The sequence below is a fragment of the Bubalus bubalis genome, chromosome 24 (genome assembly GCF_019923935.1).
Source record: "Bubalus bubalis isolate 160015118507 breed Murrah chromosome 24, NDDB_SH_1, whole genome shotgun sequence".
Classification (NCBI taxonomy): Eukaryota; Metazoa; Chordata; class Mammalia; order Artiodactyla; family Bovidae; genus Bubalus; species Bubalus bubalis.
In genome coordinates, this window is record NC_059180.1 from 498,615 (window position 1) to 517,100 (window position 18,486).

At 61.0% G+C, this 18,486-nt stretch overlaps 1 protein-coding gene across 17 annotated transcripts in view; it reads right to left on the reverse strand.

Annotated features, from left to right (window-relative positions):
* Positions 1–18,486, reverse strand: part of ADAP1 (ArfGAP with dual PH domains 1) — a 35,003-nt gene extending 16,517 nt beyond the window's left edge. For 4 of the 17 annotated variants that reach the window (XM_025275094.3, XM_025275098.3, XM_025275096.3 and 1 more), the window contains exons 1-2: positions 17,296–17,315; positions 2,349–2,479 (exon numbers count right to left, since the gene is read on the reverse strand). Coding sequence is in view for 4 of the 17 variants with exons in the window: in XM_025275100.3 (XP_025130885.2) it covers positions 2,349–2,479; positions 17,860–17,941 (213 nt within the window). In the remaining 13 variants the exon portion in view is untranslated. Of the gene's footprint in view, positions 1–2,348; positions 2,480–6,620; positions 6,645–14,545; positions 14,682–14,773; positions 14,795–14,994; positions 15,200–15,344; positions 15,493–16,645; positions 16,793–17,295; positions 17,317–17,859; positions 18,114–18,323 lie in introns of those variants that run through there. The other 13 variants (XM_025275099.3, XM_025275097.3, XM_044936101.2 and 10 more) reach the window with 12 other exon arrangements.

Sequence of the window (18,486 nt, forward strand, 5' to 3'; positions counted from 1 at the left end):
AAGCTTAGTGATAACATCTCCTGACTCAGTAATCAAAAGACAACCCATTTTTAAAGTGGGAAAGGATCTGAATGAACATTGCCCCAAAGAAGATACACAGCTGGCCAAGAAGCACACGGAGCAGCGCTCAGCGTCACTCATCCCCAGGCAGGGGGGCCGACACCATGAGGACACGCCCGCACGCCCCGAGGAGGGCTGAGGCCAGACCGAGACGCGGAGGGGCTGCAGTCCTCGCGAGCTGCCGGCGGGCCGGGGCGCTGTGGTGCGCAGAGCCCGCCGACCCTCAGAAATCAGGCGGTCACCCCGAGGCCTGGCAGCGCCGCGCCCTCCCAGAGCTGAGGGCACAGACCTGCCGTGAACCCCGCTGCTCAGAAGGCCTGGGAAAACAAGACAGGCGTGCAGCTGGTGAGGGGCGGACAAGCGGTGGCCCCCACGCAACCGCGTGACCTCGCGGTGACAAGAAGTCAAGTGCTGACACCCCGATAGCAGGGATGAGTCTAGAAATCGATGCTCAGCGAGAGGAGGGAGGGGGCCTGGAACCACACGGTGAACCCACCGGCACGAAGCACCCAGAGCAGACAGGCCCGCCGCGGGGAGGCAGGGCCTCTCTCTCGGCGGGGCCGGGACGGGGGCCGGCAGGGGCCCCAGTGGGTGCGGGCTCATTTGAGGATATGAAAACCTTCTCAAATTAGATCATGGCGGTGGTCACACAGCCCTGAGAATTCATGAAAACCACCAAACCGTAGACTAGAAGGGTGAGGGGTGCGGCGTGTGAGCAGCAAGAGATCAGGCTGCTCTGAGTAAAAATAACTGAGGGCAACGCAGGCCTATCTCGGTGTGCAGTAAACCCTGAAACCACAAAGGCAAGGCTGATAAACTTGATCACTTCAAAATCTGAAAGTTTCCACCGTGAAAACCACCACCAGCAAAGTCAGGACAACCTCCCAAAAACGTCTTCGCTGTCTCTGAGGGCCGCGAACCCGCCTCTGTGAAACCCCCACAAAGGAAGCAGCCCATGCCAGTGACGGTGAGGGGCCCAGCCCGGAGCCCGGAGGTCACACCTGGTTCTGCAACGGCCCCTGAGGCGGGGAAGGGCAGGGAAGGGCCTGCGGGCGTGGCCAGGAGGGGAAGCCTGGCAGAATCCTTGAAGTTACAGTCAGAGCCTTCCGACTTCCCCTCCAGGAATGGAGGCCACCTTGCTGCCCCGGTGGCCCAGGGCTTGTCTGGGAAGGACACCCCGCAGCGAGCCTCAGCAGGGCCCCCACACTCCCGGAGCTGTGCACGCAGCCATGACCGGGGTCCAGCCGCACGGTGAGTGTCACCGGCCTCATAAGGGGGAAGCACGCGGGCGGGGGCTCAGGCCCGGGGCAGGGGTGGAGCGGAGGGCCGGGTTCCATCTGAAGTGATGGGAATGTTCTAAAGCTGACAATGGGGGCAACTCCGCTGAAGTGCTCTTAAGAGAGCAAGTTGTGTGACGTGTGAGTCATGTTTCAATAAAGCTTCTTTAAAGCACGTGCTATAGAAAAATAAAGTTCAGGGAAAACCATGAAACAAAACACACAGACCAGGGCCCTGTGCCCGGCTCTCCGCACCCGGGCCTCCCGGGCCGGGCTGGCTCATGACCTCTGGCCCAGGACTCGGGGCGGGGGTCCAGCGCCCTGCAGGCCCAGCCCTGCCGGCCCCTCGAGGTCGCGACGGGAGCAGAGGAGCAGAGAGCAGAAGGGGCTGGAGCCCCTCACCCCAGACCCCGCTCGCTCCTCACCCCCAGCCCAGCCCAGCCTCTGTGGGACCTCCCTGTCCCTCCCTCCTCACGAGGTGCACGTGCTGCGGGCTTGTGTCAATGCGGCCTCGCCCTCCTGTCTGGCCCTGGGGTGGGGGTGCTTCCAGCCATGCAGTGTGTCCGCGTGCCGGGGCGGCCTCACTAGGGTACGTGCGGACTCTGAGTTGGCACGGAGGCCGGGGTGGGCCCGGGACTCTGTGGGTGGACAGCAGGTGAAGGGCTTGACTTCTGTCACCTTCTGCAACTCTGTGTAAGTTACCCATGAAACCCTGACAACAAGGGGCCCATGTGGGTTCCCAGGGCACCAGGCAGGTAGGGGCCTGCCTGGGCCAGGGTGCGGGCTGGGTCTGAGGCTGCCGTGGCAGCGGGCAGGCCCCGCCCCCGGCACCCGGCTGGGTCTGAGGCCGCCGTGGCAGCGGGCAGGCCCCCCAGGCACCCTGCTGGGTCTGAGGCCGCCGTGACAGCGGGCAGGCCTGCCGTGGCAGTGGGCAGGCACCCCCCGGCACCTGGCTGGGTCTGAGGCCGCCATGGCAGCGGGCACACCCCCCGGCACCCAGCCCAGCCGTACCTCCACTTGCACATCTTCCCAGGTGTCCAGGCGCACGGACTTCACCTTGCTGACATGGGGGATGTTCCGGTGAATCCCAGAGCAGCTCAGACAGATGAACACCCCCAGGGTGTATGAGGCCCAGTCAGGATCTGCAAGACAAGGCCAGACGTCAGGGGGGGTCTCCCCTGAGACGGGGGCACTGGACCACGGCCCACAGGCCTGCACGCCCACCCTCCTTTCTGGGTTTCATTTCCTCACTGGAGCGATAGGAAGACGGGACACCAAGTTCACGGGGTCTGAGGGCCCCAAGCAGGGGTCCCGGCCACCCCCACAAAGGACCAGCCCCCCATCGTCCCAAGAACCCCCCCGTCATGCTAGCTCCCCCAAGGGCCTCAGGGGAGAGACTGGAAGCTGGGAGCCAGGGCTCCGCCCCAGACTCTCAGCGCACGTGGCACATGGAACAGACAAGGCTCAGGAGGAAGACTGCCGTGTCTCCACGAGGGACCTCGTCCTGGCCTCTGCAGACTCTCCACTGGGGGCTGGGGGGCTGGGCACACCCAAACCCTGACCCCTAATAAGGGCCTCTGGCCACTGACACGGCAGTGGCTGCGGGAAGAGGCTCCTGCTGCAGCTGGGGCAACAGGCTGCGGGGGAGTGCCCGGCCCAGGGACAGGGTCTGGCTCTCTGAGGCCACCAAGAGCCCTGCCCTGGCCTCCCCCCTGCACATCGGCGGGTCCCAAGCAGAGCAGGCGCAGGGGCTGCCTGGACCCAAGGCCTCAGCCAGCTCGGAAGGGCCGTGAGTGGGGCCCCATCCTCCCCACACCCGCTGTCCACCCCCAGCTTCCTGGCCGCTGCCCACATCCCCCGGCTGCACCTCTGCCTGCGGGGCCCACAGACATCACGTCAGTTCTCTGGGTGGAACCCCAGGGGCTTCTCCAGCCGGAGGGTGGCGCCCTGGGCACGGCCCCTGTGCCCCCCAGGCCTCTGTGACCACCCGCTGGCCCCCGACGGGCGCTGGGAGGGGGCGTCAGGGACACGTCCCACCCCACGGCCCCCACCACGACCTGGGAAGGCGCTCTGGCAGCAAGAGCCTGCCCATGGACAGGACCAGGCTTCTGAGGTCCTCGGCCCCTGCGTGCATGGGGACCCTGGGACCAGACACAGCGGGCTTGGGGAGGGAGAAGAACGCCAGGCTCCTGGCTCTGAGCCTCCCGGGGAGCAGCGGGAGAGACACTGCCTGTCAGGGAACCCCAGATGCCCTCCAGAGCCGAGGCTCCTGGACAGAAGAGCCCCGCCGGCGACTGCTCTCCACAGGCTTGTGGGACCTCAGAGAACACCTATCTGCAGGAGCGCTCCCCGCGAGCGTCACCCAGCTGCCGCCAAGGACCCAGGAAAGCGCCTGCCCAGGGCCCTGAGCAGGCTGCACCTGGCGTCCGGCCCACCCTGCACGGTCACCGTGCCCCCCACCCTTCCAGGAGCGCGCCCTCTGTGCCAAAGCGCGGCCCCTGCAGGAAATGAGGAAGCCAGGATGGAAGCCAGCAGGCCCGCGGGCGAGGCGCACTGGGGCCCTCGCGGGGAGCCCACGTCCTCTGAGCAGGAACCCTCGTGCACCGGCCGGGACGAGGTGGGGGCCTGGGCACAGGGCAGGGCGAGGGCCACGGCTCCCTCCCGGGCGCCCGCCCTGGCCTCCCTCTGGGACCCGGCCCAGCAGAACTCACGGCCCTGCAGCTCCATCACACCCGCCCCAGAGCCTTCCGGGGTGACGGCCTTTTGGGGTGGCAGTGGCCACTTCTTCCACACTCAGAAGGGCTCCCTTGACCCTCTGACTATCACACCCAAGGCAGGTGCTGTTTGTGTGTCAACAACCCCAGCCCCGTCCCAACAGAGAAGCAGAAAGGTCGAGCCTGAAGGGCCAGCGGCTCCTGCGTCCTCCCGGGTGGGCATCCAGTGGCCGGGCCTGGAGGAGCACCCGCAGGCACGTTCCAACCTCCCCCAGACCCTCACACCCACTTGGGACGCAGAGCCAGCCGCTGGGGTCCTGGGGTCTGCAGCCTCCTCACCCTCACTGGCCACGACTGGCCACGTTGCCAGGCTGCAGCCTCGCCGTCAGCCCAGCTCCACAGGATGAGGGAGCAAAGCCCAGGGAGCTGTAAGCAGGGCCTGAGGTCACGCAGCAGAGGGCGGCTGGCCCAGGTCTCCCAGAAACACCTTCCTGGTTCAGAGCGGGCAGGTGCCGGGAGGCTATACTAGCCGGCGTCCACAGGGGCCCCCGCCCAGCGGCCAGGCCGCAAGGAAGCCTGTCCTCATCTCGGGAGCAGACGGCTCCTGCCTCCTCCTGCCTGGGCAGCACCGGGGCAGGGAGATGGTTTCGAGTAAGTTGGAGGCAGGGACGTCTCGGCCGGAAGCCTCCACACTGCAGCCTGTGGAGCACGCAGTCCGCCCGCGGGAGTGCCCCTCCGTGTGCCCCCACCTCTGGGCGAAAAGGCACCGGCCACCCCTGCCCCGGGGCCTGCAGCATGGGCACTCGAGTCACCCACCGGCCGGGTGCATGCCTGTCTGCCCTCTGCCCTGCAAACGGCTTCAAATCCTCCAGGCGGCAGCAGGGCGTCCCTGGAGGGCCCAGGAAGGCACTCCAATCAAGTGATTTAAAGAAGGGTTCAGACCCTGGGGGTAGAATTCTGGGGGTGACTCTGACCAGCAGTCTAAGGCCTCAGGGGTCAGAAGAGTGACTGCCCCAGCCCTCCAAAGCCACAAGAACAGGAAGTGGGGCTGAGCGGGTGTGAGGCTATTCAGGGGAGCCGGCACCCTGCAGCCCCTCTGGGGATAACTGATGACCACTTCCGGTCCGTCTGGGCGTCTGTGCTTCAGCAGATCAGCAAGTCACTCGCCCAGCCCTTCCCTCCTCCTGGAAGCAGCCTCTCAGCACAGTCTCCTGGGGGGGCTCGATGCCCACCCTGCGGCCAAAAGCCCCAGGCGGGGGGCGGGGGTGGTTAGGGGAGGGGAGACCTTTGGCTCCTGGGGGCCAGTTGTGCCCCCAGGGCCCCAGGAAGGAGGGCGCCGAGCAGGAGAGCCGGTCAGGCGCCCCCCGCACCAGCACCAGGAGAGGCGTGAGAGCTGGGGTGTGCGCGTCTGCGAGAGCCTCACCCTGAGCCCAGGGCCCCAGGGCGGAGGGCGCCGGGCAGGAGAGGGCCCCACGCTGGGCCCAGCTGTACTATGGGGGCACGCGCCGGCCCGGCCCCAAGGGAAAGGGGCTGCCCTGCCCCTCTGTGTACCCAGAATGCGGGGACCCCCTTCCCAACAGCCTGGACTCAGCCGCCAGGACCTGTGTCCCCAGCAGAGGCCGTGGGTCAGCAGCTCTGGCCAAGGGAACGGCCAGCGTTGGTGGAGCGCAGGGCCCCGTGGCAGAGGGGTGAGGGCTGCCCTGCGCTTCTCCGGGCTCCTGCACGGGGGTGACCAGACCTGTGGGCCAGGCAGACTCTGCCCCAGGCCACCAGCTCCGCACCCGCCTCTCCTGCCCCCCAGCTGCCCCACCTGCCCTGCCTTCTAGGACACTCCGCGTGACTCAGCTCCCTGGCTCTTCCAGGGCAGGTGAGACATGTCCTGGGGCTGAGGCGGGAGGAGCAGGTGTGCCCCTTGCCGAGCCCGCGGGGGGTCCCGGCAAGGCCGCAGGCTGCAGCGGGGAGGGCTGAGCTCTGGGCAGAGGCCCAAGGGGTACCAAGGAGGGGGATGGGCGCCGGCCTCGGGGCCCACTGCCCACGCCCATCGCAGGCGCCCCCTGCTGAGCTGCCCCCCACGCATCCAGCACCGCTGGGGTGTCCACCCTCACCTCCCGCTGGAGTCCGAGCTCTGGGTGGGTGGTGCTCTGTCACTAAAGGTGGCGCTGCATACAGAAGGCGCTCAGTGCCTGTCTGTGGCCACACGTTCTCTCCTCCCGCCCAGTCCCCGGAGAGGCAAGCACCCGGGCCTGGCATGGCCTCCCCGCCTGGGCCCCACTCCCTTCTCTCTCGGATCACGCCCAGCAGCAGCCAGACCCAGTGGTCAGAGCCCCTCTCGAGCCCGAGGGCCTCCTCGCCTCCCTGGCGCCAAGCCCAGCCCTCCTGGACCAGGCACCGCCGCGGGTCCCCTGCCCACAGTCCTCCACAGGCTACGCACACCCCACCAGGGGCCCTCCAGCTTCTCATCTGGCCTCTTGGCTCTAAGATCTGAGCTCAACGCAGGCGGTGGTCACGCAACCAGGGAACGTTCTAAAGGCCGTGAATTCTTCTCTTCCCATGGTCAGCTCTGCCTCACGTGAGTGTCGCCTCAGCAAAGGTGAAGGAGAGCGAACAGGGAAGCAGCTTCGGCTGGTTCTTCTGCCCCCACCCCTGCCCTCTCTGCTCCAGAACCTCCATGAGTGCCAGGCGTCTCCAGTCCAGTCCGCTGCCAGCCCGCCCAGCGCCCGGTCGCCGCCCGCGTCCCCAGCACCCGGACGGCTCCCCCTCTTCCCGCAGCCCCTCCCGGCCCTTCTGCCCACACCCGAGCTGCCGGCACACCCAGCTCTTCAGGCTTCCCAGCGTCTCCAGGCTTTGACGGCCCCTCCCCACCACTCACTCCGCAGTGGCCTGCCTCCACCTGCTTCCCCAGCCGGGACCCTCCGCGCCTGCCACCCTGCCCCGCGGAGGCCCTCCTACACCGTGGGCACCTCCGAGCCCGCATCCTGGCGCTGGACACATGGCCTCTCCGCTTCCCCCGGCAACAAGCGAGGCTTGCGGGGCCCGGCGGGTTCCTGCTTCCAGAGGAGCTGCGCCCGCGTGACCAGGGGACCCTGGCAGCCACGGTACCACCTGTCCGCAGGCCACACTACAGCAACAGCCTCCCCCAGTGAGCGCCCCAGGCCCGGCTGCACCCACACGCTCCTGTCCCTGAGGCCGCTCACCCCCACCTGGGGGCCCTGTGCTGACCACCGCCTGGCCAAGACTGCATGGCCCCCCATCGCCCAATGCCGCCCACTCTCACCAAGGCCTGTGCCAGGGTCCTGGGGCCGCACACAGGCGGGGGCATCCGGCCCTCCATCAGAGCTGCCCCCCCACGACTAAAGCGCCTCCAGCGCTGCCTCCTCTGGGGATCCTGGTCACAGCGGGGGGGCCTGCTCCCTCCACAGGGCAGCTCCCACCGTCCCAGGCCCCACCAACTGGTGACCCCGAGTTGCCCCTCCGTAACAGTGGGGCCCCCCTCCCCGTGGCCCCTCGAATGCTCTGCTGGCTGGGTCCCCATGAGGCATGCCCAGGGCTCACAGTGTCCTCCAGCTCCCCTCCCCCAGGCCCCCCAACACGGCTCAGGCCGCTCCCCACTGAACCCACCCCAGGCTGGCCCTTAGCTGAGGTGACCCCAAGCTCCCCCGCTGTCCCCAGAGCCGCCGCCCGCTCCGTGCAGCAGCGTCGACATGGCCTCCGACAGTCTGAAAGCTCGTCCTCCACATTCCAATCGCCGGCATCTTCCCTGACCTCCAGGAAGGAGGGGCCGCCACACCCGCAGCCCATCTGGCCTCTGCAGGGGGCCACCTGCCCACCTGCCAGCCCCACGAGACTGCAGAGCTCAAGCGAGGCGCAGGGCAAGGCACCCCAACACTCACACACGGGCAGGGCAGCGCCAGCTCTGGGGCGGATCCAAGGTCAGCCCCAGCCGGCCCCTGGCTCTGGGTGGGGCTGCTGTGGGCCAGGCGAGGCTGGCAGCCTGCTGGCCACCTCCAGGCCTACACACTGTCCTGGACAGCCGCGGTGGAGGGCCCGTCCTGGGCAAGATTCTGGGAAGCTGGTGGGGCAGGGAGCACCCGGAGTCTCTCCACCTGGAGAACCATGGCGCTGGCAGATTCGGACGACAGAACTGGTCCTGAGCTCCGGAGCCTGCGGAAGCCTCACAGCTTCGAGGGGCAGTCTGCACATCAATGGCATCGGCTCCACTGAGCTCAGCCCCACCGAGCTCCACTGAGCTCCATCACTAGCTCTGAGCCCAGCAGTGGCTACCCACCCCAGAGTCTCCATGTTATTAGATTCAAATGGCTGGTGTTCCACAAAACACACGAGACGCACAAAGAAACCAGAGTGCGAACTGCACCACCATGCTCAGCAGAGCGCTGGGAGCTCTGGCCAGAGGAATCAGGCAAGAAAAAGAAGTGCGAGTCATCCAAGCTGGAAAGGAAGAAGCGAAAGTGGAGCTATGTCATTCGCCAGCGGAACGACCTGATAATAGGCAGATACAAAGACCCACTGAAAAGCCGCAAAGACTAGGAAATGAATTAAGCAAAGGATTCAAAGTTAACACGCAAGAAATCAACTGACTGTATACACACATATGTATATATACACACACACTATACATCTACATATAACAACTGTAAAAGGAAACTACAAAAATAACGCCATTTACATTTGCATCAAAAAGAATAAAGTACTTAAGAATTTTCTTAACCAAGGAGGAGAAAGACTTGTACAATGTAACAGTCCTGAAAGAATTTAAAGAAGAAATAAATAAAAGGAAACACATCATATGTCCATGGATTGGAAACTTCATGTTGTTAAAATGCCAACATTACCCAAAACGATCTAAAACGTCAATGCGATATTTATCAAAATTCCAAAAATATTTTTTTTTCAGAAATAGAAAAACCCATCCTAAAATTCATATGCAATCTGAAGGGACCTCCAAAGCTACAGTAATCAAATCATAAAACATATTGGCATAAAAATAGGCAGAGACCAACAGAACAGAGAGCCCAGAAATAAACCCTCACATATATGGTCAAATCATTTTTTGACAAAGGTGCCAAGATCAATGGGAAAAACTGTCTGTCCAAGAAACAGTGCCGGAATGTCAGCTATCACGTGCGGATTAGAGTCGGACCCTGACTCACACCACATGCAAAAATCAACTCAAAACCCATCAGGGACCTAAATGTGAGGCCGAACACAACAAAACTCTGAGAAGAAAACACGGGAGGCCACCTTCATGACATTGGGTTTGAAAATGCTTTCTTGGATATGACACCAAAGGACAAACGCAAGAAAAAAAAAAATAAGCAAACTGGATTTCATGAAAATTAGAAGAGCTTTTTTCTGGTCATCCATACGGCTTTGTGGAATCCTAGTTCCCTGACTAGGGCCTGGACCGTGGCCTCAGCAGTGAGAGCACTCAGTCCTAACCACTGGCCTGCCATGGAATTCCCTCACAAAAATATTTTAAATTTTGTGCATCAAAATATACTATCTACCAAGTAAAAAGCCAAACCACAGAAACATAGAAAATATTTGCAAATAATATATCTGATAAGGGATTAATGTCCAGAATATATAGAGAACTCCCCAAACTCAACAACAACGAAAAAACAACAATCCAATTTCTAAGTGGGCAAAGGATTTAAAAAGACGTTTCTCCAAAGAAGATATATAAATGGCCAGTCAGCACATGAAAAGATCCTCAACATGATGAATGATTAAGAACATGCAAATCAGGACCACAGTGAGACAGCACCTCACGCCCAGGAGGGTGATTGCTGCCGCCAAACCAGAACAAGAGACAGCGGGGACGGGGAGAGACTCACACCCACGTGCGCGGCTGGTGGGCACAGAACGCGGCACAGCCACTCTGGAAAGCAGCACAAGATTACTCAAAAGAGTGAGAGAAGAACAAACCATGTGACCCAGCAAGGCCACTTCTGAGTGAATCCAGAAGAACCGAAAGCAGACTCCTGAGACGTCTGCTCACCCACGTTGACCGCAGCTTTGTCCACAACGGCCGGAACGTGGGAGCAGCCTAAGTGTCCATCGATAGAACGCACAGGTAAACGGTCCATCCGTACAACGGAGAACGATCTGACCTCAAGAGGGAAGGAAATGGAAATCTAAGAAAGCTGGGATGCTGTGCTTAGGAAGAAATACTCAGGAAACAAAGGCTGTGAGACAAGCATTGCAGTAAGAGACGAAGCAGGGCGTCACATGAAGAGGTCGACCCAACAAGACGATGCAAATATTTACAAATATTTAGGTCCCCAAAGGAGACGGCTGGATGGCATCACCGACTCGATGGACATGAGTCTGAGCAAGCTCCGGGAGCTGGTGATGGGCAGCTGGTGATGGCGTGCTGCAGTCCATGGGGTCGCAAAGAGTTGGACACGACTGAGCAACCGAACTGAACTGAGGTACCCAACCTAGCAACACCCAAAAATGTAAAGCAAATGTTAACAGACGTAAAGGGAGAAAAAGACAGCAGCACAGTAAGAGGGGGGACGTTAAACCCCACGTTCACCAGTGGTTAGATTATCCAGACAGAAAACCAGTCAGGAAACTCCGGCTTTGGCCAACACATGAGGCTGTGGACACGCGTAGGAAGTTCCATCCAGAAGCCACACAAAGCACGTCCTCCCCGGCGCACACGGGCATTCCCCAGGGTCAGTCGCACATTAGGCCAGAAAACAAGGCCAATCTGAGAAGGCTGAGATCGCATCAAGCGTCTTTTCTAACCACAGTGGCATGAGACTAGAAATCAAGAAATTGGACGACTTGGAAGAAACTGATTATTTCCTAGAAATATGCAGCTTTCCAAGACTGAATCATGAAGAAACAGGAAATCTGAGCAGGCCAGTAACTAGTGAGGATACTGAGTTCATAATCAAAAACCTCCCAACAACCCAAAGTGCAAGACAGACAGCCTCACTGGTGAACTCTTCCAAACACTGAAAAAATAACTAATACCAGTCCTTCTCAAACTCCTCCAGAAACAGGAGGGAACACTTTGAAACTCACTGTACAAGGCCAGCATTACCCTGATACCAAAATCACATAAGGATACCTGGTTTTCTGTATAAAGATACACTAAAAGGAAATCACAGGCCAAAATCCCTGATACAAAATCCTCAACAAACTGTTATCAAACTAAACTCAACAATGCATTAGAAGGATCATATACCATCATCAGTTGAGATTTATTCTAGGGATGCAAATTCAGTTCAGTCACTCCGCCATGTCTGACTTTTTGTGACCTCATGGAGTGCAACACGCCAGGCTTCCCTGTCTGTCACCAACGCCCAGGGCTTGCTAAAACTCATGTCCATCGCATAGGTGATGCCATCCAACCATCTCATCCTCTGTCATCCCCTTCTCCTTCTGCCTTCAACCTTTCCCAGCATCAGGGTCTTTTCCAGTGAGACAGCTCTTTGCATCAGGTGGCCAAAGCATTGAAGTTTCAGCTTCAGCATCAGTCCTTCCAATGAATATTCAGGAATGATTTCCTTTAGGATGGACTGGTTGGATCTCCTTGCAGTCCAAGTGACTCTCAAGAGTCTTCTCCAACACCACACTTCAAAAGCATCAATTCTTCAGCGCTCAGCTTTCTTTATGGTCCAGCTCTCACAAGGGATGCAAAGACGGTTCAATATTCCCAAACCAATCAACAGTGGGTCAGTCGCTGAGTCGTGTCTGACTCTTTGAGACCCCATGGACTGTAGCCTGCCAGGCTCCTCTGTCCATGGGGTTTTCCAGTCAAGAATACTGGAGTGGGTTAGCCATTTTATCCTCCGGGAATCTTCCTGACCCAGGGATCGAACACGAGTCTCCTCTGTCTCCTGCATTGCAGGCAGATTCTTTACCAACGGAGCCACCAGGGAAGCAAAAGAATCAATGTGATACACCAAATGAAGAATAAAAATCATGATCATCTCAACAGGTGTAGAAAATGCATTTGACAAGATTCAACATCCATTTATGATAAAAGCTCTCAACAAAGTGAGTACAGAGGGTGTGCATGCCAACATAGCAAAGGCCGTGACGAGCCTCCGCTGACATCATAGCCAACAGTGAAGGCTGAGAGCTTGTCCTCTACGACCAGGGACGAGGCGAGGGTGCCCAGTCTTGCCACTGTTTTCCAACAAAGTATTGGCACTCTTAGCCAGCGCAAACAGGCGAGAAAAATAAATAAATGGTACCCAAACAAGAAAGGAAAAAGTAAAACTGTCGCTGTTTGCAGATGACAATACATAAGACGTGGAAGACTAAGACTCCATGGAGAGACTGTTAGAACTATTACATGAGTTCAGTAAAGTTGCAGGATACAAATCAATATACAACAATTCATTGTGTTTCTTTATACTAAAACACCACCACCACCACCACACAGACGATTAGAGGCTTCCCTGGTGGCTCAGCGGTAAAGACTCCACCTGCCAACACAGGGGAACAAGTGCAAGCCGTGACCCGGAGAGACCCCGCGCGCCACGCAGGGACCAAGCCTGTGCCACACACCCTGAGCCTGTGCTCTAGAGCCCAGGAGCCACCGCCGCTGAGGCCCAAGTGCCCCGGAGCCTGCTCTGCAGCAAGAGAGGCCGCTGCAACGAGAAGCCCACACTCGGCCACTGGACACAGAGCCCGCTCGCCACAACTAGAGAAAAGCCCAGGCGGCAACAAGCACCCAGCACAGCCAAAAACAAAGCAAGTAAGAACATCAGAGAAAGTAAGATAACAGCACGTTTACAATTGTATCAAAGAGAGTAAAACACCTAGGGACAGATTTAGGCAAGGAGGCGAAAGCCATGCACACTGAGAGCTGCAAGACACTGACGCCAGAGACCGGAGACACAGGCGGATGGAGACACGCCGCGCTCAGCACGGGGAGGACGGACGTTAGAACGTCCACACTCCCCAAAGCCAGAGACACAGACGGATGGTGACGCGCCGGGCTCAGCATGGGGAGGACTGACGTTGTGAGAACGTCCACACTCCCCAAAGCCATCCACAGTGTCAGAGGAGGTATCTACAGAAACCCCTGTCAAAACTCCAATGGCACCACAAAACAAACCATCCTAACATGTTTATGAACCTCGAAGTCCAAACAGCCAAAGCAAACTTGAGAAAGAGGAACAAAGCTGGAGGCATCACAGTTCCTGATTTCAAACTGTTACAAAGCTATCGTAATCAAGAGAATAGCAAAAACGTATAGTATTGGCATAAAAACAGACATACACATCAATGGAACAGAACAGAGAGCTTAGAAATCAGCCCACATCTATGTGGTCAATTAAGTTACAACAAAGGAACCAAGACTGTACAAAGGAAATTGGACGGTGTTTTCAGTAAACCGGAAAACTGGACATCCACATGCAAAAGAATGAACGGGGACCACTGTCTTACAAAATCAACTCAGAATGGACTGAAGACGTGAGTGCAAGGCCTGGAGCCACAGAACTCCTAGAGGAGCTCAGGCAGCGAGCTCCCTGACGCCAGTCCTGGCGATGAGTCTGGGGTCTGACACCAAAAGCAAAGGCAGAAAAGCAAAAATAAACAAGTGGGACTAAAGGCTCCTGCATGGCAAGACCATCAACAGAATAAAGAGGCAATCCGTGGGAGAAAATATTTGTAAATCATGTACCTAACAATGGGTCTAAATACATCCAAAAATACACAAAGAACTCATGTGATAGCAAGCCAAAAACAAAAGACTCAACACTTCAATTGAAAAGTGGGCGAAGCCTCTGAGGAGATGCTGTTCCAAAGACATGCAGATGCCGTGGTGTGTGGAGGCACCCACAGCACTAAGCACCAGGGAAGCGCAGGTCAACTCCACAGCGAGGTGTCAGCTCACACCCGTGAGAAGAGCCGTCAAGAACAAGACGGGAAATAACAAGCCTGCAAAGACAAGGATGCAAGGCCGCAGTGGGTGTAAGGGCACATCTGTGCGGCACACAGGCAGAAAGCCGGAGAAGGCAATGGCACCCACTCCAGTGTTCTCGCCTGGAGAATCCCAGGGACGGGGGAGCCTGGTGGGCTGCCGTCTATGCGGTCGCACGGAGTCGGACACGACTGAAGCGACTTGGCAGCAGCAGCAGCAGCAGCAGCAGCAGGCAGAAAGCAGGGCGGAGGCGCCTCAGAAAGTTAGACATAGGGCTTCCTTACAATCTAGTAACTTCACCTCCAGATATTTTACTGAGGGAAACAAAAATGCATTCATAAAGATATCTCCATCCCCGTGTTTACTACACCACCATCTACCACAGCAAAGATATGGATGACTGGATAGAGACGTGCCACACATGGGTACTACTCAGCCGTCAAAAAGGAGACCTTGCCACTCGTGACCACATGGATGGATCCTGAGGGCATTATGCTGAGTAAAATAAACCAGACAGAGAAAGACAAATGTTGTATTAACATGCGCAATCTAAAAAGCAAAACCCCAAACCCCACACTCACAGAGAGAGAGAACAGGTTGTCAGAGGTGGGGCTGCGTGAAGAGGGGTCAGAAAGTACCAACTTCCAGTTACAGAGTCAACGAGGCCTGCGGACACCTGCAAGCTGCTGAGAGAGCAGATCTTAAAAGTCCTCGTCACGAGGAAGAGACCCTGCATGAGGGGTGCTAACTAGACTTCCTGTGGTGGCCATTTCCCGGCATGCACAAGCATCAAACCGCTGTGTTTATACCTGAGACTAATGTGATGTCGCAGCCAGTGACGTGTCAACTGTTTAAAGGAGGCGGGAAACCGTGCCTCCAGACACAACAGGGTGAGCGCTGAGGATGCTGTGTTCAGTGAAATACACCAGACGCAGGAGGACGGATCCTGTGTGATCCTACTCGTCTGGGTCGAGTCCACAGACAGCAAGGGAAGGCTGCGGGCTGGGGAGAGGAGGGAGGCAGTGTTTACCTGGACAGGTCTCTGTTCTGCAAGATGCAAAGAGCTCGCAAGACGCACTGAGAGACGGACGGTGGTGACGTGGCATCCACAATGTGGATGCACTTAATGCCGCTGAGTGGCGGCTGCACACAGTGGAAAGCGTGGCTTTTACGTGTATTTCACCACGATGAAAAAAATAGCGACCTAAAGCCCAAGCGAGCTGCGCCTCCAGGGAGCGGGGACAACTGCCCAGCCCACTTCTCAGCAGCCCCCTGCCTGCCACACTCTCAGGGGACCCTCTCCCAAATTAAGCCACATTGCAGAGCCCCTCCCAGCCTGGGCGCTCCTGCCCCGCTTCACAGCAACGTCTGAAAAGTCACCTCTGCCTTGAAGCCCCCTGGGGTGGAGCGCGGACCTCCTGTTCTGAGGTCTGGCAGGCAGACACCCCAGTCCCGGCTGAGCGGTGAGGCCCGGCCCCCAGCCCCGGGCCCCTAGCAGGGTCTCCACACCACCGTCGCACCGCAGTCCCAGAAAGCGCTCCTTGACAAGCCCAGACGTCACCAGTCAAAACTGGTTTCACCTGGTGGTCCAGGTGACAGGCATCAAAGCCCCACAGGAGGATCACCCACACCTCAGACCAGGGAACACGTGGAGGCCTCGCCCTTCCTGCCTATGGGAGGCCAGGCGGTCACCTGGCAGGTGACCAACGAGGCGGGTGACCCGGAGGAAAGAAGTGCAGCACCCCCTACCTCTGGGACGGAGACCCCCCAGGCAGGCCTGCAGTGAGAAGCGCCTGCAGGAGCCTCAGACCAGGCCCTGTGTTCAAGGGCAGCAGCGCCCACTCTAGGGCAGACAACTGGAGGGTCTGGGGGCTGCAACCACCCCCAGACGGCCTCCCTGCCAGCAGCCCTCGCGTGGCAACCTGCCCAAATCTATCCCCACAGCCCCACGCCTGGCGGTTGGGGGGCCGAGGCCCTGGGGACCCCCGCCCCGAGGCGCCGCTCTGGGTGGGCTGCGGCGGAGACAAGCAGGAGCACCAGCCACGGTAGGGCGCTGTCCTCCCCTGGGCCCCCTTCAGAGCCAGGAAGGGCTCCAGTCGGCCAGCTGGCCGCAGCGGGGACAGGAGGCCACAGCAGCCCCCCAGGGCGGCCCCAACCACGGACAGAGTCGTGGGGCTGCAACAGAGACACGGCAGGCGTGACACAGGCCAGGGGGCCGGGCACCCAAACAGCAGTCACCCCTGAGGCCCCACGCCACTGAGTCAGCTCCAGGTCTCCAGGCCTTGGTGTCCCCAGCTGTAAAACCGGGGCCCACATCCTGGCTGCTCCTCAGGCTGCTGAACAGACGAGGCGAAGATCTGAGGTCCTGGACCGAGTCTGAAGGGCAGAGGTGTGGCCCAGCACCGGGCACCGGCCCTCCCGAGTGCCTATGCCCGCGGGGTGGGGGCAGAGTGCCCCTGGCCGAGTGGGTGGGCGGGCGCAGCGGCTGTAGGACCACCACGCCAAGGAGGCCCCTTCTCCCTCCTGCCAGGGAGGCTCGGTGTCCCAAGAATCTCCTCTGGGCAGGCTGGCCCCATGGCCCGGCCCCTCAGACCAGGCCTGGCAGGAGACGGTGCGGACTGCCTTCCTCCCCAGACCACTCCCTGGCACGGCTCACCCTCCTGACAAGTGGGAACACAGACCCGGGAGAGAGAGGTGGGGTGGCCAGGCGGGCAGCAGCAGCAGGCGGTGGCCATGCAGCCTCAGCGCACAGCCGCAGGCCCTGGGCAGCCGGCTCGGAGGGAGGCCGTGGGGAAGGCCCTCAGCCCGCCTGTCTCCAGAGAAGCCTGCCACTGCTTCCCCTCGGGGCTGCTCCAGCCCAGCGCATCCTCTCCCAGCAGATTCCCAGCACCTGGAGGGGGCAGGAGGGAAGAGACCCCTCCCAGCCCAGTGGGCGAGCAGTGGCCAAGAGCCGGGCAGTGGGTCCTGTTTGGCCGGTGTCCAGAGTCCATGTCCCCACCTCCCTCTCTGGGGGATCAGCCACTCCACGCTGTTCAGCTTGCTCTGAGGGGCTCAGGCTAGGCGCCCCAGGGAGCACCCAGTGTCTCCCTGCAGGCCGGGGGCTGCCCTGGCTGTTCCTGCCCCACCCCCACTGCAGCCACGACCCGCCAGGGGCGACCAGCTCACTAGCAGGGTCCCCGGGGCCTGAGAGCAAAGCCTTTTCTCTTCCTGCCAATCCCTGAACACTAGCCCCAGGGCTCCAGCGACTAGGAAATCACCCCAGAGCAGGCACCACCCAGGAGCGAAGTCCAGGAGATGCCCGCTGGGAGACGGCACCTGCCCAGGGCCCCACCTGAACTGGCCACCTGCCAGGGCAGCGAGGCTTGGGGGGGAGGGGGCCCCGCGACCCCTTTCCCAGCGGGTCCACGTGGCCGTGGCAGGTGCTTCCTCCCCCGCTCCCAGCGCAGGGCCGGAGGGCGGAGGGCGGCTGCAGACAGGGGCCATGACGTCACCGCAGGTGGGGGCGCCAGCGGACCCTCCATCCCCGCGGAGGAGCCTCGGCCCCGCTCACCCATCCCCTCCCTGCCGCCGGTCTCCCGGCGCGATTTCCTCTTTCTTTGCGGAGCCCCAGGTTTCGCAAGGCGGCGGCTGCCGGCGGGTGACAAGACACGCAGCCTGGGGGAGGGGAGGCGGCGACAGAGCCGGGGGCCGGGGGCTGGCGGGATCCAGGCCCGCGCCCCACCCGAGTGGGAGCCAGGCTCCGCGGCCCGCGCCCCCCAGCCCTGCGGGCGCCGCAGCACCCCTCCCCGGCCCAGGGCTGGCATCCAGGCCGGCACCCGGCCCGGGCCTCAGCCGCCCAGGCCCGCACCCACGCGGGCCCACAGCACCCCGGCGCGCCCAGCCGGCCCGCACCTACCCGGGGCGCCGCAGTCGGCGCAGCGCGCGTTCCCCGGCCGCTGCAGCAGCTCGAGCACGGCCTTCCGCCGCTCCTTGGCCATGGCCGCGACGCCGGGTGGGGAGCGCCCGCTCCGCCGCACTAGGGCCCCACGCAGGCCGCCCGCTGCCGCCGCCCCTGCGCCATCCTGGGCGGCTCAGCCCGCGCGCCGGTTCCGCATTCCTGCCGCCCGCCCGGCCCCGCCGCCGCCGCTCTCCTCGCCGCCGCGGCAGCCGAGCGTGTGCCGGCGCGGGGCCCGGGGCGCACGGCGCGCTCTGGCCGGCGCGGCCCGCGGGCGGCCCCCAGCGGCGCGGGCGGAAGGGCGGGCGAACGGCCTCCTCCCGCGCCTGCCCGACGCCCCAGCCCGCGCTCCCGGGACCCGCCCAGGGACCCGCAGGGGCGGTCTGCGGGCCGCCGCCCACCCTATCCCCGTGCAGCGGGCGCACCTGCCCGGGCAAGACGCCAGCAGCCACGGTGGGGGTGGGACCATCCCTGGTTAATCGCCCTGACAGCGCCTGGACACCTACTGTGCCCCCAGGGGCAGCGGGCCAGGCCCAGCGGGCAAGCAGGGAATGCTTGCTGGAAGGGGTGCGTGCGCGGCCTTGAGGA